The sequence below is a fragment of the Megascapheus bottae genome, chromosome 15, assembly GCF_031878675.1.
Source record: "Megascapheus bottae isolate mThoBot1 chromosome 15, mThoBot2.hap1, whole genome shotgun sequence".
Lineage (NCBI taxonomy): Eukaryota > Metazoa > Chordata > Mammalia > Rodentia > Geomyidae > Megascapheus > Megascapheus bottae.
The window spans coordinates 24,552,690-24,576,213 of record NC_143523.1 but is presented as its reverse complement, the minus strand read 5'-3'; the positions used below and the strand labels follow the sequence as shown (position 1 = coordinate 24,576,213).

The window sequence follows — 23,524 nt, the reverse complement described above, 5'->3', positions numbered from 1 at the left end:
CTAGCCTTGAGCAGAAAAGGTCAGGGACAGCACCCAAGCCTGGAGTTCAAGCCCTAGGACCAGCAAAAAAATAGCCACCATAAAAAATACTCAACAGACTTAAAATAAGAAATGCCATGACTTCCCTAACATGCTATTTGTGAAGTCTGTTCTCCAAACTAGTCAGGAAAGGAGCTGTTGGATGGATGGCAGGTCAGATCCTCCTTGATAGGATGTCAGGGTTCTGTTTGTAGTCCAGATCACAGACCAGTTTTCCCTCAGGAAGTGGGTTAGGGCCCAGCCTTGGAATGCTACCCTGCCCCTGATGGGCCTTCCAGAAACCTGGGCTGGCTGCAATGGCCCAGAGCAGATAAACCCTCTATCCCAGCACCATCAGCGAAATCGTGAAAGCAGGCCTGTCTGTCTTGTGAACCTCCTTGTCTCCCCCGACAGCCATGCCAAGGCCTCTGGGTAGGCCTGTTTTTTTTGGCTGCACTTTGGGCTCTCTTTGCCACAGAGGTTCTGGCCCTCGCTGGGCTTGGTTCCTGGCATCCAGCCCCCTCCTCCTCCAGCAAGTCTTCTTACTCTACACATCAGTGACTGGTTTTGTCCCCTGGGCTCCCCCTCTCCTCACCTCCCCATTTTATTCCCTTTCTGCCTACCCAGTGTGGTTTGTTCATATAGTAGTCTTCTGTTCCCTATCTGTAGGGGTTTCTTCCTGAGTAAGTTGTCTGCTCACTTCACTCATTCATGTGGTGGGGCCAAGCCTGCCCTGAGCTCAGGAAGGTGAACTAGGGGACACCCATCCCTAGGCAGCCAAACAAGATGTAGCAGAGAACTGCAGGGGGCCTGTCACCATCCTGAATCAGAACAGGACTCCTCTAGAACCAGCAGCTCCTCAGCCTTGATCCTCCAGCTCCGCCAACTCTGCCTACGACCACTGGGGACTCAGTGTGCCCCAGGAGGAGATACAGTTTAGGAAGGCTGGTCTGTTGATTAGCAACCGGCTCTACCCTTGCCCTTCCCAAGCCCTGGAGCTGGGGCCCCTGGGAATGAATGGAGAGGCAGGACCCACAGGCAGAGGCCCTAGCAGAGCAGAGCTGGGCCATCACTTTCCCTTCGAAGCTTACCTGGGCTCTGAGGGTCATCCCAGGCTAAGTCTGGCTATAAATACTAGGCTTCTTGAAGGGATTACCTGGGCTCTGCCTCCTTTGCTTGTACCTCCCAGCTTGGCCTACCCTTCTTCTGGAGCCTGCTATCTTTCTGACCTCCTATCCCCTCTTCCAGTGGGTCAGTGCAGCCCTCCCCATCCCTTCACCTCTACCCTGCCCCTACCCCCAGCCACATTCTATCAGCAACTACTGGAGAAGGAGAGAGGAAGGAGAGTTTGACTCTTTGTCTAAGGTCCCTTGCAACCCAGGCTGCTGGGACAGGGAGACTGTAGTTCCTATCTTCTTCTGCCTGGAGGTTTCTCCCCCACAGCAAATGGAACAAGCCCAGACTTGTCTATAATCAGTACTTCTGGTGAGGACACTGTTGGCCCCATCTCTGGAGCCAGTGCCTGGGGACGGAGCTGGGTAACCAAGTGTGGAAATAGCTGGGGGATTACCGCAGGTATAAATAGGGTCGTCTCCTAGCTTGAGTGAACTAACTCTTGGGAAGTCTCTGCCCTTCTAGGCTGGCCTCAGAATTCATGTCACACCCCAGAGGTTCAGTAATACCAGTCCCTAAAGCCACAAAAATGATTTCTTGGGGTCTGAGAGGAAAGTCAGGCATGGCAGCACACGCCTGTGACTCCAGCACTTGGGAGGCCAAGGCAGGAGGATGGCCAGTTCCATGCCAGCCTGAGCTTACATACCTATTCTCGAAAAGGGGGGAAGGGGTAGAGTGTGGACTAGTGGTAGACTGCTTGCCTAGCCTGCACAAAGCCCTGGGTTCCATTCCTCAATACCACATACACAGAAAAAGCTACAAGTGGTACTGTGGCTCAGGTGGTAGAGTGCTAGCCTTGAGAAAGCCTCAGGATAGTGCCCAGGCCCTGAGTTCAAGCCCCAGGGCTGGAAAAACTAAACAAATAAATGAAGAGACTGGCCTGACTTTCTGCCTGCCGGCCTATTCCTTGCAGCTGCCCAGTTATCATTCTTTCATTCACCCTTTTAGTTAGTTCCAGTCTCATTTTGGCCAATATTGTTGAGAACCTACACCCTGCTAAGAACCCTGCTAAGCAAGGCATTGCCCTGTCAGAAGGAAACAGCCAAGCAAGTATCGCTTGTCCTTCCTGTGTTTGAGAGCCTCCCTCTGTGCAGTAGTGCCAGGTGGTGGGAGTGCACAAGCAAGCACACTCACCCAGCTCTGGGCACATGGGAAATGACTTTGTGTGCTTCTCCCTTTCCTCCCTCTGCTTGGGAAGCAGACACCATTCATTCACCAGACACCATTCATTATGGAGGCCAGCCCACAGTGGCCACCATCATTATCCTCCCCCATCCCAGACACTGTGCCCTCTTGCTATTTCTCCCTTTAATCCCTCTCCCCAATTCAGGAGACTCTGTTGCACTGATTAGTTAAACTGTGCCTGAGCCATCCTTTTCTGTTCAGTTGGGTTCATAGATTCTTTCCTGTATATATATGCCATTCCTGGGGCTTGAACTTGGGGCTTGGGTGCTGTTCCTGAGCTTCTGTGCTCAAAGTTAGCATTATACTACTTGAGTCACCCAACTACACTTCTAGCTTTCTTTGTGGACAACTGGAGATAAAGAGTCTCAAGTACTTTCCTGCCATACCTGGCTTCAAACTTTGATCCTCAGATTCAACCTTCTGAGTAGCTGGGATTATAGGCATGAGCTACCAAACTTTTTTTTTTTTTGGTGGGTCATGGGGCTTGAACTAGGCCTGGGTACTGTCCCTGAGCTCTTCAGCTCAAGGCTACTGCCCTACCCCTGGGCCTGAGCAAAGTCTTTCAGCTCTTCAGCTCAAGGCTGCCTCCCTACCCTTAAGCCAAGCCCCACTTCCCATTTTCTAGAGGTTAATTGGAGATAAGAGTCTCAGGTCCTTTTGTGTCTGGGCTAACTTTGAACCTTGATCCTCAGATCTTAGCCTCCTAAGTAGCTAGGATTACAGGCGTGAGCCACTGCACTGGCTACAAATAAGGTGTTTTTTTTTTTTTTTTTTTTTTTTTTTTTTTTTTTGCCAGTCCTGGGCTTGAGCTCAGGGCCTGAGCACTGTCCTTGGACTTTCTCAAGGCTAGAGCTCTACCACTTGAGCCTCAGCACCACTTCTGGCTTTTTTCTATGTATGTGGTACCGAGGAATCGAACCCGGGTCTTCATGCATGCTAGGCAAGCACTTTAACCACTAGGCCAAACTCCTGGCCCCACAAATAAGTTTTTATATGGAACTCAAGTATACACCCTGGCTCGTAGTCTCTAGTGTTCTAGTGAGTCTGACTTGAGCCCTGTAAATCTTCATCCCCTTTTTCCCCTTCTAAAGATCAAACTCAGAAGCTTTTCTATGCTAAGTGTCCATGCACCAATGAGCCTCAGCCTTAGCTCATGAATCTCTCTCAAATCAGCACCCAGGAGACTCCACTGCAGCAAGTGTTGTGAGCAATTCTTGAAGCTCCTACCACTGTGCTTGGATGCACAAATTCTCTGCTTAATCACAAATGTCGTTTGCTGTTTCTTTTGCACCACAATCACAGGTGCCCACGGTCCTGTGTTTGCCTTCCCAGTTCCTTCCATGAGGGTTGTGTGCTTTGATTGCTGAATGATCTTTTATTGTATTTAAAATTTCTATTGTCAGCTTCATCAAGAATAGGGACTAATCTTGTTACTCTCTCTTTGACTGGAGCTTATGTAGAACAAGTGGAGTTCTAAGTAAAAACTACTAGATATTTTCTGCTGCTGAATCCTACAAAGCCTGCCTGGGTCTGGACAAAGGTATCGGAGCTGCCAGAAACTAAAATCCCAGCACTGTGGGCTGAAAATCCTCTCACCTCCTCCCATGGCTCCCCAAGATCTTCTGACTTTTTTCTGGCTGCTCCCCAGAACTCTATGTACTTTCCTTCGTAACAGCTTTCATTATATTGTTATTCTAAAGCAATGCATTCTCATAATAAAAACCTTGGAAAATATAAGTAAAAAAAATCACCAATAATGGCCAATCAGATCTAACCACTGTTTATACTTTGGTATAAATTCCCCCAGAATGTTTAATATTTACATAGTCATGCATACTTTCTTAGACACAAAAGATGGAGCACAGAGCACCTGCTGTTGTAGAACCTTTTCTCACAGTGGATGTTTCCTCCCAGTCAAGTCCTCACTGACAGGGCTTCCACCAATGCTTTGTAGACATGCAGATTTGATTTGATTTTTATTTACTTATTTATTTTTGCCAGTCCTAGAACTGGAACTCAGGGCCTGGCACTATCCTTGGACACTTTTTGCTCAAAGCTAATGCTCTGCCACTTGAGCTGCAGTACCACTTCCAGCTTTTTCTGAGTATGTGGTACTGGGGAATCGAACCTAGGGCTTCCTGTATGCTAGGCGAGCACTCTACCACTAGACTACACTCCCAGCTACAGGTTTTATTTTATTTATTTATTTGCCAGCCCTGGGGCTTAAACTCTGGCCCTGAACGCTGTCCTTGGGCTTTCTCAAGGTTAGAGCTCTACCACTTGAGCCACTGCACCACTTCTGGCTTTTTCTAAATATGTGGTACTGAGGAATTGAACCTGGGTCTCCGTGCATGCTTGGTAGGCACTCTACCACTAGACCAAACGTCCAGCCCACAGGTTTTATTATTAACTGAAAAAAATTAGCATATAGGCCAGGAGTGTGGCTTAGTGGTAGAGTACTTGCCTCGCATGCATGAAGCCCTGGATTCAATTCCTCATTACCACCTACAAAGAAAAAGCCAGAAGTGGTTCTGTGGCTCAAGTGGCAGGGCACTAACCTTGAACAAAGTGTGCAAGGACAGTGCCCAAGCCCTGAGTTCAAGCCCCAAGACTAGCAAAAAAAAAAAAAATTGGATCAACTTCACCCCATCCATTACTTTCTCATACCCCACTTCCCCCTTCTTATAACAATGTTATCAGTTGTTTTTTGTTTTTTGTTTTGTCAGTACTGGGTTGTGGACTCTGGGCTTGGGTGCTGTCCCTGAGCTCTTCAGCTCAAGGCTACTGCCCTACTCCTTGAGCCACAGCGCCACTTCTGATTTTCTAGAGGTTAATTGGAAATAGGAGTCTCATGGTCTTTAGTGTCAGGGCTGGCTCTGAACCTTGATCCTCAGATCTCAGCCTCCTAAGTAGCTAGGATTACAAGTGTGAGCCACCATGCCCAGCCAATTCTATCAGGTTTTATTGCTCTATTTTTTTTCTTTTTTCTTTGTTTCTTTTTTTAAATAATTTTTTATTGTGATTAATAGAAGGGTTACATTATATTCACCAGATAGAAGGTGCATAACTTCACAAACATTGATACCCTTTCTCGTGACATGGTTTTCTTTCTTTCTTTTGCTAGTCCTGGGGCTTGAACTCAGGGCCTGAGCACTGTCCTTGGGCTAGCACTCTACCACTTGAGCCACTTGAGCCACTTGAGCCACTTGAGCCAACTTTTTCTATGTATGTGGTACTGAGGAGTTGAACCCTGGACTTCGTGCATGCTAGGCAAGCACTCTAGCACTAGGCCAAACTCCTGGCCCCTTATTGTTCTATTTTCATATATACATACAAGGTATTTCTATCATATTCACCATTTTTCACCCTCTCCATTCACCTCCCCCCAATACCTGTTCTTTCCACAGAACCTGTTCTATTTTCCTGTATATGAATTGTACCAAAGGATTTCATTATGATGTTTTGCATGTGCATATTTTAATCAGAATGCTTCTCTTTTCACAATTTTCTTTTTTCCTTTTTGACGCAGGTGCACACACGTCACACAAACACACAAGAAACCAACTGGGAGTGGGATATCATAATAGATTTCCTTCATAAGGATTTTACCAGAATGTGCAGTATATGAATGTTCATATCCATTCCACTGTCCTATTTTTTTCTCAGCGAACTATAAAATATATTTAAGTCACTGAAATTAAAATATTACTGAATGCCTATGCTTAGATGAGAAATTCTCTTTTATGCTTTTGTCTGTGTCTTTTCCCAGTCAGCGCCAGTGTGCTCAGATATTTGGGTATGTCTCCAAGGTATGCCTCCATTTGGAGAAATCTTAGGTGCTTGAGGCTGTTTTTGAACCACTGATGAAGGAAACCAAAATAGTCCCACAGGTTCTGCTGGTGCCCTCTGCTGGACCACAGGTGCAAGTACTTGAAGAAAAAACTGGGCCCTTGCTAGTTTTCTTACCTAAACTCTGCCCATGCATATTATGCTCATGCCAGTTGGAAAGCTAGTTGAGTTGCTGGCTGGGTGGACGGGAGAAGTTCATTCCCCAAAATATTCTTAAGACAGAACTGTGATCTTGTCTCTTCAGTGACTCCTTTCTTTTACACTTAAAACATTTGACGTGGTTTGATTTTTTTTTTCCCCCAAGTCCTGGGGCATGAATTCAGGGCCTGAGCACTGTCTTTGGACTTTCCTCAAAGTTAGCGCTCTATCACTTGAGCCACAGCACCACTTCCGGCTTTTTTCTATGTGTGTGGTACCGAGGAATCGAACCTGGGTATTTGTGCATGCTAGGCAAACACTCTATCACTAGGCCAAACTCCCGGCCCTGGTTTGATTTTTGTAGCGGAGGTGAAGTAGGGATTCCATTTCCTGTTTTTCTGTTTGAAAAATATGCAGCTCCAACACCACTTGCCAACTATCCCATCTTCTAGCCGTACCACTCCATCAGTGATGTTCTTTCTCACTTGCAGCGTTTGTCTGTGTGCACAGGTCTATTTGGGAGTTCTCTGTGTTAGCCCATTATTCTGACTTGTTCTAGCAGTCTACTGACCATAGCTTTGTTTTTGTTTTTTGTCTGTTGTTGGGCTTGGACTTTGGGCCTGGGTGCTATCCCTGAGCTCTTCAGCTCAAGGCTGCCACCCTACCCCTGGAGCCACAGTGCCACCTCTGGTTTTCTAGTGCCCAGGCTGGCTTTGATCTGAAATGCTCAGATCTCAAGTCTCCTGAGTAGCTAGGATTACAGACATGAGCCACTGTGCCCGGCTTCTGACCACAGCTTTGTAACCAGCCTTGATAGAACCAGTGTGGATTCTCCTGCTTTATTCTTATTCTTCTATTCAAGTTTTAGAATTAACTCCCAAAGTTTCTAAGAAGAAAATACCTAGGTACTAGGAGTGTAGTCTAATGGTGAAGTGCTTGCCTAGTATGTGTGAAGCCTTGGGTTCAATTCCTAGGTAACATATGAACTGAGGAAGTGGTGCTGTGCTGTAGCTCAAGTGATAGAGTGCTAGCCTTGAGAAAGTTCAAGGACAGTATTCAGGCCCTGAGTTCAAGCCCTAGGACTGGCAAAAAATATATAGGGGGGGGGAGGGAGGGAAGGAGGAGGAAGAGGAGGAGGAAAATGCCCAGTTATGATGTTTTATCCAATACTTGGGATTGAACACAGGTCCTTTAGCATGAGTGTGGCTTATTTGGTGTAACATGATCTCCAGCCCATTCATTTCCTCCAAATGGCACAATTCCTTCTTATGGAAGAATGATATTCCATTGTGAATATGTACCACATTTTCTTTATCCATTCATCAGTTGTTAGGCACCTAGGCTGCTTCTGTGAGGACTGCAGTAAAGACAGGTATGCAGATGTCTGTATTGGATGTTGGCTTATACTTATTTCTGACTTTTTCTGAGTAGTTTACGAGAGATAAGAGACTTAGACTTTCTTTCCTGGGCTGGTTTTGAACTGCAGTCTTCAGATTTCAGTCTCCCGAGTAGCTAGGATTATAGGCATGAGACACCACTGCCCAACACTTACTAGCACTTGAACCAGCTCTCTGGCCTTGTTTGTTTGTTGTTTTGTTTTGAAGATGGAGCTTAGCAAACTTTAATAGCTATGCTGGCCTATGAGACTTTCTGCCTCAGCCTACTAAATACTAGAATTCCAGGAATATGTTATCTTGCCTATGAATTTACTTGCCTCCAAAGAGGATTTGCATTTCCTTCTGCCTACCTAATAACACTTTAAATTGGATATTTGGCTACAGAGTTTTCTGCCTACCATGGTAGCTGAGAATTCAGTAGGCAAAGCATAAGATTCTCTGTCTTTGTGTCTCTCTCAGTCTCTCTGTTAGTCCTCACTCTGTGTAACCTCAGGCTAGTTATTTAATCTGTCTGCATCTGCCTCATCATCTGTGAAATAGCAATCCTATTACCTACCCCTCCAGCTATTGCAAGTCTGGAATGAAATACCTACATTTGTATTCTTGAGGGGCTATTTCCTGCACTTGGTGGGCAGTTAATGCCATTCTCATACATTCTCAGCCCCTCTCCTCTCCCAGCTGACAGGAACAGCCTGCTAGCAGCCCTAGTGAATTCTTCATTGAGTTCTAGTGGAAGCTAATGCTTTGCTCCTCTGTCCTCTTTGAGATGACTGAGGCTGAAGATGCCTTGAGAGGCCTGAACCTTCTGCTCTCAGTTGTGACCATGGCGGAGCTACCTTGGAAGCTACTTGGAGCTAGGTGACAAGAAAGACAACACTTGTCAGAAATATTTTCTCTATGTTACAGAAATTGGTTGGTTATAACTATTTAGATTTTGTATTGTGTGTGTGCTGACACTGGAATTTGAATTCAAGGCCTCTTACTGTCACTTAATTTCTTATAGCACTCTACAATTTGAGCCTATAGATCTAGCTTTTTTTCTGGCTAACTGAGAATAAGAGTTTTTCTGATTTGTCTGCCCAAGCTGGCTTTGAACTAAAAACCTCAGATCTCAGCCTCCTGAATGGCTTAGGATGATAAACATGAGCCACAAGCACTGGCTGATTTTTTTTTTTTTGTCAGTCATAAGGCTTGAACTCTGGGCCTGGGCGTTGTCCCTGAGCTCTTCAGTTCAAGGCTAGTTCTCTACCACTTTGAGCCAAGTGCTACTTTTGGTTTTCTGGAGATGAGTCTTTCTTGGAGATGAGTCTCACAGACTTGCTGGGAATAGCCTAGTGATAGAGTGCTCACCTAGCATGCACAGAGCCTTGGGTTCAATTCCTCAGTACTATATACTCAGAAAAAGCCAGAAGTGGTGCTGTGGCGCAAGTGGTAGAGCATTAGGCTTGAGCAAAAAATGTCCAAGGACAGTGCCCAGGTCCAGAGTTCAAGCCCCAGGACTGGGGGGAAAAAACGTCTTATGGACTTTAGTGCCTATGCTGGCTTTGAACTGCCATCCTCAGATTGCAGCCTCCTGAGTAGCTAGGGTTATAGGTGTAAGCCACTGGCGTCCACCTTTTTTATTGAATTAGGTACTGTAGTTCAGTGGTAGAACTCTTGTCCAGTGTCCTTTCGACAAGCCTTACACCTGTTACTTGAAAGGGAGAGACACAAGAGAATCATATTCAAGGCTAGCCTGGTCCATAGGAAACATTGTCTCCAATAACAAAAAGTTTCAATAATAACAGAGACTGTGGATAACAGTCTTTGACTTAAGATTTCTCAACTCTCTGATGATGCAAAAGCAGTACACATTTAGAAATCACACTTCCAATTTTGGTGGTTTCCCCAGCTAGCAATCTGCATTATGACACCTTCATGCTGGGCAGCTGTAGTTCACAGTCAGCCACTTGAAAAGGAAGGGGAGGAAGTGACCCTCGAGAGTTTAGAGTGCTCTGTTGCTAGGCTGAGATGCTCTTTAGGTCAGGTGTACTAAATATTTTTCCTTCCTTCCTTCCTTCCTTCCTTCCTTCCTTCCTTCCTTCCTTCCTTCCTTCCTTTCTTTCTCTTTCTTTCTTTCTTTCTTTCTTTCTTTCTTTCTTTCTTTCTTTCTCTTCTTTTCTCTTTCCTCTCTCTGTCTCTCTGTCTCTGTCTGTCTGTCTCTCTCTCTCTCTCTTTCTCTCCCCCTCCCTCCTTCCCTCCTATCCTCCCTCTCCCCACCCCTCACCTTGCCAGTTACTAGGCTTTGGACTCAGGGCCTTGTCATTACTAGGTAGGCACTCTACTCTATGCCTCTGCCTACTATTATTATTATTATTATTTTGTTATTATTGGTAGTGAAGCTTGAACTCTGGGTGCTGTCGTGAGTTCTTCAGCTCAGGGCTACCACCCTTCCACTTAGAGCCACAGTACCATTTCCTGCACTGAGGTAAGGACTCACTTCCTACCCAGAAATGGGCCTTAGTGATCCATTTCATAGTTGTAGCTGAGATGATATTCATGTACCACCATGCTTAGCTTCTAATGTTGAGATGGGTTCGTATGGACTTTTATACCTAGGGCTGGCCAGGAACCACAGTCATCTTGATCTCATCCTTCCACAAAAGTAGGATGATAGGTATATGCCACCGCACCCAGCTATTGGTTGAGAAATGGTCTTGTGAACTTTTCTGCCTAGGCTCGCTTTAAACTGCAATCCTCTAATTCTCAGCCTCTGAAGTAACTAGGATTACAGACATGAGCCACCAACGCACAGCCTAAATGTTTTCAACTTATGATAGTTTCATTGATACACAATTCTATTGTAATTCAGAGAGCGTGTGTACATCTTTTTTTTTTGTGTGTGTGGGTCATGGGGCTTGAACTCAGCCTGGATGCTACCACCCTACCCCTTGAGCCAAGCCCCACTTCCCATTTTCTAGAGGTTAAATGAGATAAAAGTCTCAGGTCCTTTTGTGCTCCGGCTGGCTTTGAACCTTGATCCTAGGATCTCACCCTCTTGAGTAGCTAGGATTACAGGTGAGAGCCACCACACCGGCACCTGGCTTGTGCATCCATCTTTTGCTGACAATTATTTTTGAATCTCTAAGTTGGGTTTTCAGAATCTTCTCTGTCATTAGGAAAGATTCCGGATATATAAATATTCCTGGCAGGGAGGTACCAGATCTGGGGCTGGGAAGATGGCAAATTGTAGCCCAAATAGCTCTACAGATCCTCAGCCTCTCCCTCTGTCCTGCCCAGGACGAAATGAGCCCCTGAAGAAGGAGCGGCTCAAGTGGAAGAGTGACTACCCCATGACTGATGGACAGCTGCGGAGCAAACGGGATGAGTTCTGGGACACAGCACCAGCCTTCGAGGGTCGCAAGGAGATCTGGGATGCCCTCAAGGCTGCTGCCTATGCTGCCGAGGCGAATGACCACGAGCTGGCTCAGGCTATCCTGGATGGAGCCAGCATCACCCTGCCTCATGGTGAGTAGGCTTCCTTCTAGCTAGTGCGGAGGGGGACCGGTGGGGGGTGGGGGAGGATCACCAGCCAGTTTCTAGAGTTTCTGTTCAGGCTTGCAGAGTGTGTGAGGTAAGGCTGGTCACTTGTTCATTCCAGCATCCCCCTCTGTCTGCACTTTGTCTAGGGAAGTGCAAAGAAACAAATGACATAGGCCCCATTTGCCTAATAAGAGGACCAAAGTATACCAGAAAAACTGAAATCTACACACTTGCTGTGGGTGCTCTAAGGTCTAACATCTGAAGCCCCAATCTTCTACTAAGTTATATGCTAGACAAAAAACTAGAAGCTTCTCCTGAATTATCTTACTTAAGTTATTATTTTCTATGGGAGACAGAAAGCAGACCTGGTCTCAACTTGACTCTTTTCTTTTTCCCAGCTTTCTCAGCTTTGACCTTGAGCAAGGAAAACATTTGCCATCTCAGAGCCTGAGCCCTTTGCCCCATTTAAGAGAGATGTCTGTTAGGATTTATCAAGATACATCTAACACTATCTTGTCCAATTCAAGCGCTTAGGAGGTATACCAGGCTCAGTAGATGTTTTCCCACCTGTTCTGACTTACACGAGTAAGGAAACTTGCCCAGCCAGCACTTGGCAAATGTTCTCACAGAACTTTTGAATGTCGGTCCTGTTCTTCCCAACTCGTCACGTGTTCCTATGGGATGGCTGTGGGGCCTTAGACAGCAGAATTTTTTTTTCAGTCCCTTGGCTTGACCTCAGGGCCTGAGTACTTTGGGCTTTCTCAAGGCTAGAGCTCTATCACTTGAGCCACAGCACCATTTCCAACTTTTTCTGTATGTGTGGTACCAGGGAATTGAATCCTGATCTTCGCGCATACTAGGCAAGCACTCTACTACTATGCCAAACTCCCGGCCCTGATAGAAATTTTTTTGTTACTGATCTGGAGGCTGGGAGATCAAGATCAAGGTGACAAACTAGTTTAGTATCTGATGAGAATCTCTTGCTGTCTTACAGATGGTCACCTTGTTGCAGGAAGAGAGAGGGAGAAAGGAGAGAGAATACTCTGGTCTCTCCCCCCCCCCCAATCTTCCCCTTTTCCCCCTCCCCTACTTGAGCACCACTTCTGGCTTTTTCTGTTTATTTGGTATCAAACCACAGGGCTTCATGCACACTAGACGAGCACTCTACCACCAAGCCACATTCCTAGCCCCTCTTTTTTGTGTGCCAGTATATTGTCCCTCAGCTTTTTTGCTCAAAGCTATCACTCCACCACTTGAGCCACAGCTCCACTTCTAACTTTATTTAAAATTATTTATTGGAGACAAGAATCTCATGGATTTTCCTGCCCTGGGTGGCTTTGAACGTCAGTTCTCAGACCTCAGCTTCTGGAATAGCTAGGATTATATGGGTGTAAGCTATGGGCAACCAGCATGGTATCTCTTCTTATAAGGATAGCCCAGCCCTTATGGCCTGGATTAACCTTATTTCTTCCATGTAGGCTCCATCTACACATATAGTCACAGTGGGTACTAGGGTTTCAATATATAAGTTGTGGGGAGAGAGCATTTAGTATGGGACAGCGAGTCCTCAATTCAATACTTCCTGCCCTGACTTTCCCATAGGCACCCTCTGTGAATGCTATGATGAGCTGGGCAATCGCTACCAGCTGCCCATATACTGCCTGTCACCACCTGTGAACCTGCTGCTGGAACACACGGAGGAGGAGAACCTGGAGCCCCCCGAACCCACACCCACTGTGCGCCGTGAGTTCCCACTGAAGGTGCGCCTCTCCACGGGTAAGGACGTAAGGCTAAGTGCCAGCCTGCCCGACACAGTGGGGCAGCTCAAGAGGCAGCTACACAGCCAGGAAGGCATAGAGCCATCCTGGCAGCGATGGTTCTTCTCCGGGAAGCTGCTCACAGACCGTACACGGCTTCAGGAAACCAAGATTCAGAAGGATTTCGTCATCCAGGTCATCATCAACCAGCCCCCGCCACCCCAGGACTGACAGACCATGAACTGCTGGGAAGGGAGGCCTCGGAGGGCCTCTGCAGGCTTGGGGGGCCCTGGCCTGGAGCACAAGGTCCCCACCCTGCTGCTGCCTTCTGGTTGCTATTTTCTTCAGGGCCACTTCTTCCACCATATAGCTCTGTGTGAGCTGTGAAGGGACCCTGCCTCTCAGGGCACTGTGGTTCACCAGTGTCTAGCACCCAGTGCTACCACACACAGGCCTTGCCAACCCTGTCAGAGAAAAGGTGGCCTAGGTCCCTCGATCCCGCCTCTCTCCCACAGCAAGTTTGAGCCACGTGGGCCTGCCTGGAGGCCCTGGAGCCCAGATCTGTCATCTGGTGCTGCCACTGTGCTCACTCCAGTTTTCTGCTCAGGGTCGGAAGCAGCTGCTGTCTCTCTCATCTGCCCCCACCCTGACTCTGCCCTGGGCACAGTGCCAGTCCCCCAGAGGGGAAGGAAACACCGGGCAGCCCAGGGCTTGGGGAGCCTGAGGCGGGCCTCTGCCTCTCCCTGTCCCCCGCACTCCCAGCACAATTGGCAGAGATGAGGCAAGTGGCCAAATGGCTGGGCTTTATGGCAGGGGTCTGCATGGGGCCATCTCCTGGCTGAAACCCAAGTGGTGGGGGTATGCAGCCTGGTCGTGGCCCCCACGGCAGGTCCCTGTATACAGACATATCTGCATATTTATCAATAAAGCCTTTTGCTCCTTGTCTCTTGCCTAGCATTTGAATTGTGAATTCTTAGCTTTGAAGGTGGGCACAACAGAGCATGCAGACTTGGCTGCTCATCTTCTTGCCCTTAATCCCTGCTCCTCTTCTCATAGGTTCTCAGGAAACTCTACTTCACCTCCGAAACCCACTTCACCTTTGTTTAAAGAGGAGATAATGCCCCCTGCCCTGGGCCTCCATAGTTGCTGAGAGTTGGGCTAGAAGTTGCCTTTAGTTACTGCCTCCTGTGCCCATGTGGTGTCAAAGCACAATCTGACAAATTGAGCATCTGGTGCAGCTTTGTGAACCAGAGAAAAGAAGTTCCTTGTACTCTGGGAAGGGACTATAGAGGGGAATCTTAGATACAGTGGTTTAGCTAAGGGCCTGCCCATGTAAACTGGGGCATCTGTTGTCCACTGGCAGGTTAACGCTGGGTCATGGTGACCCAGAGCTTAAGCTTACACATCCCAGGTATGGAACTGTGTGAATAGAATGGGGAGTACTTTTCATTCCCAGTGATCACAGCCTGCTCCTGTCAGGGTAGCCCGGCTCTGCCTTGTGTTCTTTGTCAGCTGGCCTTAACTCTGCCCTCTGGCTTTCTGAGATCCTTCCTTTGATGCACCCCTGGGAGTGCTCGCCCTAGTGGTAAAGAGAGCGCTGGAGTCTTTCCTTGGTTAAGGAACACTCTACTGGATTCTGTGAGGCTTCACGGCGGGGGGGGCGGGCGGGTTGTGTGGCTCTGGTGAGGCCATGGCCTGCAGAAGCTGTGGTCAGAGGTGGCAGCTACCCCTCCTTCCACCATTGACCTGTACTAGAGCCCCATAGCCACATGCCTGCTCATGGGGCATTCTGGAGGCACAGACTCCCTGCTTGCTGTCTGTCTGTCTTTCTTTCTTTCTTTCTTTCTTTCTTTTTTTTCCTTGTGCATTGTAGGGCTTGAACTCTGGGCCTGGGCGCCATCCCTGAGCTCTTCAGCTCAAGGCTACCACCCTACCCCTTGAGCCACAGCGCCACTTCTGGTTTTCTCTGATTAATTAGAGATAAGAGTCTCAAGGTCTTTAGTGCCTGGGTTGGCTTTGAACTGCAATTCTCAGATATCAGCCTCCTGAATAGCTAGGACTACAGGCGTGAGCCATTGCACCCATCTCTCCCTGGTTTCTTGCTCCCTGCTTTTGGTTTTCATGCCTCCTGGCTGATGCTACATGGGCAATATTTCTAGACATCCAGCAGGTGGCACTGCCACCAAGACCAGTAGTTCAGCAGGCATTTTGTGCAGTTCAGCTGCCCTGGCTAAGTCCCAGTCCACCCCAAGCAACAGAAACTGGACAGGTTCCTTTCTACAGATCTGCTCTTTGGGCTTTGTGCCCTCTGGCTCTAATAGGCCAGGGGTTGGCGGAAGGCCAAACTTCCCTGGCCCTAGCTTCCCATACTCCCTGGGCTGCCAGAGGTGAAGGTGACAGGTGAAGGTGGAGAATTGGGCCGGTGAGCTCATGGTGAAGGCGCTCGGTGGGTGGGGTGGGTACTCTGGTTTATAAAGCCTCTGATGCCCTGTGGCCTCTAGAAGCAGTCATAGACAGCACCATGGAGGGCTCCGAGGCAGTGCAGAGGGCTACAGCACTCATTGAGCAGCGGCTGGCACAGGAGGAGGAGAATAAGGTGAGAGCAGAATATAGGGGCTGGGATGGGGTTGGTTGATCTATCTTTGCTATCATAGGAAGGAAGCACTTGGGAGGGAGGGGGCTGGACAGATGTCCCCAAAGGTCCAGACAGTTCCAGGGTACTCCTGGGAGGGACTGAGGCCTCAGTTCCCCATGTAGAGGCAGTAAAAGTGGAGAGCTAACCTTGAGTTTCCTAAGAGCCTGCCCACCCACTTGGGTTTCAGGACACTGGCCAGATGTACAGGCCACAGTTGGGTACTGCCTAAAAATGCCAGGAATGTACTATACCGAGTTCCCCCCAGCTGTTGAGGAAGGGAAGGCCAGTGCAGGAAGAACTCCAAGGTTTGGTCCCTTCAGGAGAATGAAGATGAAGAATTGATGCTGAGAAGGGAAGCGCAGACCTTTCCATGTAGGCTGACAGAGGCTTTGGGGCCACAGTTGTCTTTTCTCTAGGATAAGGAAGTAGGATAAGACTCTAAATTTTATTCATACACTTGATCTAGTGTTGATCTGCCAAGAATCCTATGCTGAGAGGAATGGAAGGATTGAGAAGGCTTCAGTTGTTACCAACCTGCCCTTCACTTTAGCCAACACTCCTTAGTTTCAGTGTCAAGAAACAAGACAGAAATCAGAGATGGCTGAACAGTCAGAGATGTTAGCTTCAGTGAAGGAGCACAAAATGTGGCTGAGTCTACCTGGGCCATGAGGGCCCTCTCTGAAAACAGGATAGTAGCTTATGCCTGTAATTTCAGCACTCAGGAGGCAGAGGTAAGAGGTGGGAAGATTGTAAGCTCAATCTAGCTGGGCTACCTAGTGAGACCATGTCCCAAAATAGAAATTTTTTTAAAAAGGCAGAGACCAGACCTGGGAGATAAATGACAGGAGCTAAAGTCTTCAAAGTGTGGCTATAATGAGAAAGTGTGATAGTAGGTTCAAAGAAAACAAACCAGACAAAATCAAGTAAAAGATAGGCAGTGGGAAGCCACTAAATGTAGTGAGAAAGTGGTGCCATCTGGCCTATTTTTAGGAAGCTAGTTCTGATGACTCTTGAGCAGAATTCATTGGAGGAGGAAAGGCTGGAGGAACTTGCCTTAGGGGAACTCAGCTTAAACAAACCATTGAAACAGAGGAAGTGTAGCTGACTGAGGGGGTGCAGAAGTGGGAAGGATCAGAATGTCATAGGAAGAAATGATCAGCTTAGATTTGTCAAGAAATGGCTAACTTGGACAGAGGTTGCTCAGTCCTGGCCAAGCTATGACTGGATCTCCAAGAATCACACTTCTCACTCCCCTTAAGGGCCTAGCCCACATGGCTGGCTATGCTGGTTCCCAGCAGTGGAGTCATGCTGCTGTGTCATTCTAGAAGTGCTGTCACTAGACACAAGAGCCCTCAGCAAGGGGACATAGCAGTCTTCTTCCATTCATTCATCTAACAAATATAGCTCCAGGGCCATGAGGACTCAGGGTGCTGCCAAACCAAACTTCCCACCTAAGCTTCATACCTGTCATACCAAGCTTAATGCCAAGCACTTCCCTGGCATTCTCTCCTCACTTTTAACCTGTACAATACTTTATGAAGCCAGGTAGAAGTTTTGTTTTGTTTCATGCGCAGTGAATTTAACATTCATTGAGTGCCTACTGTATGTCAGCTTACAAATATGAAGTGAGGGGCTAGAGTCTACATGAGACAGGTGGCCTTAAAAGTCCATAGGTGAGCCAGGCACCGGGATTGTACCTGTAATCCTAGCTACTTGGGAGACTAAGATCTGTGGATTCTATTTGAAGCCAGTAGGACAAGAAAGTCTTTGAAACTCATATTCCAGTTAACCACCAAAAAGTCAAAAGTATAGCTGTGACTCAAGTGGTAGAGTGCCAAGCTTGAGTGAAAAAGCTAAGGGACTATACCCCAGCCCTGAGTTTAGGCACCAGTACAGGAACATGAACACATACACACACAAACACACACACACACATACACATATACACACAAGTATGTAGGAGGATATGTGTAGATCACATGCAACCAATTTGCTGTTTGATATAAGGGTCTTGAGCATGCCAACTTTTGGTATCTATAGGGCATCCTAGAGCCAATCCTGTGGATGAACTCACTCCAGTGTTGCAAGCTTGCTTGGTTGGAGACCATGGCAGTCTCTGTAAGCAGTATTTCAGTCAGGGCTTGGAATTAAGGCTGGGATGGGGAACTTGTCCCCTTTTAGGGGATCTTTCTAGGAATCCTGTTCTCACCTGGGCTCTGAGGCCACCCAGGCCACCTTGTGTGGTTTCCTTCGGGTGAATGCAGGAGAGGTGGCCAGCCCCTTGGTTCTGGAGAAGGTGCTCTCCTTGACTTTCTAGAAACTCCAAGGTTCCTCCCACGGGAAGCTGCCCATGGACTTGCTGGTGCTAGAGGATGAGAAGCGTCTGGGGGCTCAGAGTCCTGCTTTACAAAAGGTGAAGGTAAGTGGGAGAGGGCCTGATATCTGTGCTCCAAGGCAGTCATGGACCAGCCCTTCCTTTCTTTCCCAGGGTCCCACTCAGCACCTCTGGAAAGGCTCTGGGGAGATTATCTCTATGGTATCAGAATTCTTGAGTCTGTGCCATCTAGTCTGTCCTAGAAGGAAATATGGACTTTGGATCCTAATGTCTTGAGGACTCCCTACCACCCCATCCTTGCCTTCTACTGGGCTCGGATTTTACAAGCCTATCAAAGCCCATGCCCTAGGACGAGGTTGATAGGCCAACCCCACCCAGGGCCAAGAGCGAGTGCGCAAGACATCCCTGGACCTGAGGCGTGAGATCATCGATGTGGGTGGGATCCAGAACCTCATTGAACTTCGGAAAAAACGCAAGCAGAAGAAGCGGGAAGCCCTAGCGGCCTCCCAGGAACCACCTCCAGAACCTGAGGAGATCGTAAGCATCCCGGGGAGGAGTCCTTTGTGGGCAGGGGGAGAGGGTGGCCCTGGGTCACCAGAGTCCACCCAGTGACTGGATGCTTCTGTTGCAGACGGGCCCTGTGCCTACTGAGACATTTCTGAAAGCTGCAGTAGAGGGGAAAATAAACGTCATCGAAAAGTTCCTGGCCGATGGGGGTTCAGCTGACACCTGTGATGAGGTAACGGCCAACCCCGTGCTGGCACCTGCCTCCCTTTTGGATCCTTAGATCCTGGCTCAGCCCATTAGGGAGCCTGTTGATCTTAACCCTGGCATTCTTTGGGTGGGCTAATGGGACCCAGACCAGATGCTACCTACCTTATCCAGGAATTTACCCAAATCTTTCTTAGACCTGTCCGTAAGTGGAACCACCTCCAGAATAACAAATGTCCCATGCTTCTCTTTTTCTTTGCTTTGTGCTGATACAAAACAAAAACAAAAAAACCACAAGGGTTGAGTGTCCCGGGAGACTGCCCACTACCAGATTACCAGTATATGGATAGACAGGCACTGTGGCTGGGGCAGAAAGTGGATTCAGTGAGAGGGGAAGAAGTTTGTGGGATCTGCTCACCCAGTGCTCAGCACTCACGGAGAACTGAGGCCAGCAGGATTTTGCCTGCCCTCCAACATCTATACCTAGGAGTATCTGGACTCACAGGGCAGTGAGTGCAAGATAGACATGTCCAACAGAGGGACCCGCCTATGCAAAGGCAGGACTGGCAGGACAGATGTTGGGGTCTCCTGGGTAGAGGTTCCAGGGCTGGCCTAGCTAGAGCATGAAAGAGTTGGCAGAGTACAGAAGACACGGAGACTCAGCTCAGGGGTCAGAACTAAGTTGCAACAATGTCTAGGCCTCAGCTTTATAGAGGGATGGCCTCAGGCCTGGATCCAGAGGCCAGGCTCTGACATCCTCTCTGGGCACAGTTCCGTAGGACAGCACTGCACCGAGCCTCCTTGGAAGGCCATATGGAGATCTTGGAGAAGCTTCTGGAGCATGGAGCCACTGTGGACTTCCAAGATCGGGTGAGAGGGAGGACAGGTATTGGATGGGAGGTGGAGGTGGGTCCAATACCAATAGAACCCTTCTCCCTGCCAACCTGGGACAACTGGAAAATAATAGACTACTCAGGTCAGGCCCCAATCTCTGTGACATTGAATAAGCCCTATCTCCCTCCTGGGCCTCGTCTGTAACTCTGGCTTGGATGGGATAGGCCACAGGGTTCATCTATTCCAGGCGCTGGATATCTGTGCCTATTCCCCATGCCTTTCCTCTGAGTGTGGCCCTACCCTTTGGGCTGTGGTCCTTTTCCCCTAGGGAGCTTCCTTTCCTGCAGATCTGCCACAGGCCCCATTCCTTCCTTCTAGCTGGACTGCACTGCCATGCACTGGGCCTGCCGTGGAGGCCACTTGGAGGTGGTAAAACTCTTGCAAAGCCGAGGAGCAGACACCAATGTGAGGGATAAGGTGAGGCAAATAGTGCCCAATGCAAGAGACATTGGAGTATCTGCAGGGAGAGGGAATGCATTTCAGGTAAGCTCTGCTGGCAAGAAAGTAGTAGTGAGTTAGTCCAGAATTTCTAGAGTTTCAGCTGCAAAGCAGCTGCAGGCCCTTCAGGGACCAACATCTAGATGTCAGAGCAGGAAAGAATAGAGGATGGATGTTATGATGGAGCCTTGGGGCCCCCTCAGAAGTGTAGGATTTATGTGTCCATGCAATCCTCCATCAGTCATCTATATTTATCTGTTTCTCCATCTACTTATGTAATCATTTATCTGTCAATTTATTAATCTATCATCCATTCATCCATCTATCCATCCATTCATTTAAACATAACTCTGAATAAGTAACTAAGCCTCCGAGCCTCTATTCTTCATGTATAAAATGTTTGCATAGATTAAGTGGGAAAGTGTATGCAGATGAGTTACACACTCAACGTAAAGTTTTTGCCATCCCCTTCACATAGTCATCTCTCAATAAATAGCATCCATTATAATTATTTTTAAAAGGAGTGCTTTGTTGAATGGCAACTCTGTTGTTACAATTAAAGATGATAATAATAAAAAGGAAGGCTTGACTTGGACTGAGAGTCAGTGGTAGAGCATTTGCTTAGTATGTGCAAGTTTCTAAGTTTGATTTCTGCAAGATGGTAATGATGATGGTGAAGATGATGATGATGATGATGATGGTGGTGGAGGTGGTGGTGGTGGTGGTCATGATCATGATGGAGGAGGAGGAGGAGGAAACAGTGGCTCATAGCTGGGTGAGAGGGAAACCATGACTAGCTTCCAAAGGAGCTTTATAGTTAGAGCACTGAATAGGATGGTGGGAAATGCTACACGCCCTCTCATTCCAGGGCTCAGGACTTGGGAGGGAGATTAAGGTGGTGTGGGAACAGCCCTCACCCCTAGAGCACTATAGTCCAACCCCTTCTAGCCACAGCTCCTCTTCCTTCCAATGCAGCTGCTGAGCACTCCCCTGCACGTGGCAGTCCGCACTGGACATGTGGAGATTGTAGAGCACTTTCTATCCCTGGGCTTGGACATCAATGCCAAAGACAGAGTGAGTGTCCATCTCCCTGATGCTTGCTGCCACCCCGGGTAGGTGGGCAGCTCAACTGCTGCCACAGGTGGGTGAAGGGTGCTTCCTCGTGGGACCACAGAATGGTAGTTTTTGAGCAAGGTCCCTAGTCCTCTTCTTGTCACCCAGCTCCCCACCCACTGTCCCGTAAGGGCCATGCTGAGTGCTATATTGTCTCTAGGAAGGGGACAGTGCCCTACATGATGCGGTGAGGCTCAACCGCTACAAAATCATCAAACTGCTGCTACTGCATGGGGCCGACATGATGACCAAGAACTTGGTGAGATTATTCCTTCCCTGATTCAGTAACTAGAATGAGACCTTGCACAGTGGAAGGTCTGACTGGAGATCCTCAGGCAGCCCCTGCCTAGGGACACATGTCATTGGCTCTGACAAGCACAGTACAGGCAATTGTCTTTTTCCAGAGCACTGTTCTACTATTTCTCCTACCTGTATCAATGTCCCAAGTCCAGGTACAGAGAAACAGCAGGAGGGGCAATAAGAGGGCTTCATGTAGGCTCCTAGATAGGCCAAAAGGGTCCTAAGGAGGTAGACAAGGGAAAACAATGTCATGGAGGGACAAGGAGTGAAGGAACCAAAGCACTGGGTTGCTATGACCATGACAGCACCATGCTGGGTTCCTGGCAGTCCTGGAGTTTTGAAAGGATCAGTGCCTCTTGAAGCTTGCACTCTTTCTTTTGAGGACCAGATCTCTTGGTCCTAGTTTTCTTTCTGGCCCAAAGAAGTCACAAAAGAGAAAGGTAAGCTGGCTGCTGATGGCTCATGCCTGTAATCCTAGCTATTCAAGAGGCTGAGATCTGAGGATCAAGGTTCAAAGCCAGGCCAGTTACCAATGTCCATGAGACTCTTATCTCCAATCAACCATCAGAATACCAGAAGAGGTGCTGTGACTCAAAGCAGCAGTCTTGATCTGAATAGCTTCGGGACAATGCCCAGGCACTGAGTTCAAGGCCCATGAACAAAGAGGGGGGATATGAGGGGCATAGAAACCCCTCTGGCACAAGAAGGGCTAAAGGGATGCTGGGAAAAGCAACAAAACTGCAGAGAGTATGGTTGTTCATCAAACTCAACACTATGACTGAGGTCTGGAGACTTCTTTGTTGCAGTGGGGGCTGTCCTGTGCCTGGTAGGACGTCCAAGCAGTGCTCCTGGCCTTTACCCACTTGATAACAGTTAACACCTCATACCCCACCCCTGCTATGACCACCAAAATGTCTTCATCTCCTGGCCAGTTGCCTCAGTGGTGGCTTACTGGAATAGTTGAAGGCACCTTCTGGTAGACCTCCAACTCAGGAACAGACCTCCTTGTGGTTCCCCTCAGGCAGGGAAGACCCCCACAGACCTGGTTCAGCTGTGGCAGTCTGACACCCGGCACGCCCTGGAGCACCCTGAACCAGAGTCAGAGGAGAATGGATTTGAGGGGCCTGGGAGTGGACGACAGACTCCCCAGCCTGTACCAGCTCAGTAAATGCCTGCCCCAACCCCTTCATCCTCTGTGTGCAGCCAGATGGTCCTAGAGTGATCCTCAGAGCTAATGAGACCTAACCACTCCTGAGTGTAGTCTGAAAACACCTACAGATTAGCTCAATAAAAAGATGATTTTGCTATTTATGGTGTTGTCTACTATTCTTCAAATATTTAAGAATAAAAACTAGAGCCAGGGGTCAGTGGCTCACACTATACTTTTTGATACTCAGGAGGCTGAGATCTGAGGATACGAGTTTGAAATCAGCCTGGTCAGGGAAGTCCATGAACTCTTATCTCCAATTAACTACCAAAAAGCCTGACATGAAACTCTTGCTCAAGTGGCAGAACACTAGCCTTGAGCAAAAGCAACTCAGGGACACTGCCTACGCCTTGAATTCAAGCCCCAGTACTGGCACCACACACACACACACACACACACACACACACACACACACACACACACACACACACACACACACACACACACACACACACACACACACACACACACACACACACACACACACACACACACACACACACACACACACACACACACACACACACACACACACACACGTAGAAGAAGGCTAGAGCCTAGAAAGGCTTAGGAACAAAGGGAAATTGGAATACTTTTCTTCCTGTGGGTTCTCTCTTTACTTCTTCCCTGACATTCCATTTGTTAACTCCTCAAACTACAAAGCACCAGGATTGGCCCTTGGCAGTGACTCCTAGCAGGGAAGAGAGGTGTGGCTTATCACAGCAACTTGTCACCCAGTATATTGGTGCCTTCCTCTCATAGGGCAGTGGCACAGGCCAGCTCAGCCAATCAGTTCCACTTATCTCAGAACTGCCTGGAAACTGCCAACTGCCAAGTTCCTGGCTTTGGGGC

General features: G+C 48.2%; 2 protein-coding genes across 3 annotated transcripts in view; both read left to right on the top strand.

Moving 5' to 3' along the window:
* Ubtd1 (ubiquitin domain containing 1) overlaps positions 1–13,835 on the top strand; it is a 55,873-nt gene extending 42,038 nt beyond the window's left edge. For both annotated transcript variants that reach the window (XM_090346142.1, XM_090346141.1), the window contains exons 3-4: positions 11,040–11,267; positions 12,885–13,835. In XM_090346142.1, coding sequence (XP_090202268.1) covers positions 11,040–11,267; positions 12,885–13,270 — 614 coding nt within the window. In that variant the 3' untranslated portion in view covers positions 13,271–13,835. The remainder of the gene's footprint in view (positions 1–11,039; positions 11,268–12,884) is intronic.
* A 1,670-nt stretch (positions 13,836–15,505) lies between these two features.
* Positions 15,506–22,752, top strand: Ankrd2 (ankyrin repeat domain 2). The gene is made up of 9 exons (XM_090346130.1): positions 15,506–15,635; positions 17,992–18,093; positions 18,388–18,546; positions 18,641–18,748; positions 19,492–19,590; positions 19,933–20,031; positions 21,028–21,126; positions 21,326–21,424; positions 22,487–22,752. The coding sequence occupies exons 1-9, from the start codon at positions 15,561–15,563 to the stop codon at positions 22,631–22,633; spliced, it is 987 nt and encodes a 328-aa protein (XP_090202256.1). The 5' UTR covers positions 15,506–15,560; the 3' UTR covers positions 22,634–22,752.
* The last annotated feature ends 772 nt before the right edge of the window (positions 22,753–23,524 follow it).

Excerpts from the sequence above, each read along its gene's own strand:
- Ankrd2 (XM_090346130.1), top strand. The coding sequence starts at position 15,561 with ATGGAGGGCTCCGAGGCAGTGCAGAGGGCTACAGCACTCATTGAGCAG. Across the intron at positions 18,749-19,491 it reads CAGCTGACACCTGTGATGAG|TTCCGTAGGACAGCACTGCA; the intron begins GTAACGGCCAAC and ends CTCTGGGCACAG. Across the intron at positions 20,032-21,027 it reads ACACCAATGTGAGGGATAAG|CTGCTGAGCACTCCCCTGCA; the intron begins GTGAGGCAAATA and ends CTTCCAATGCAG.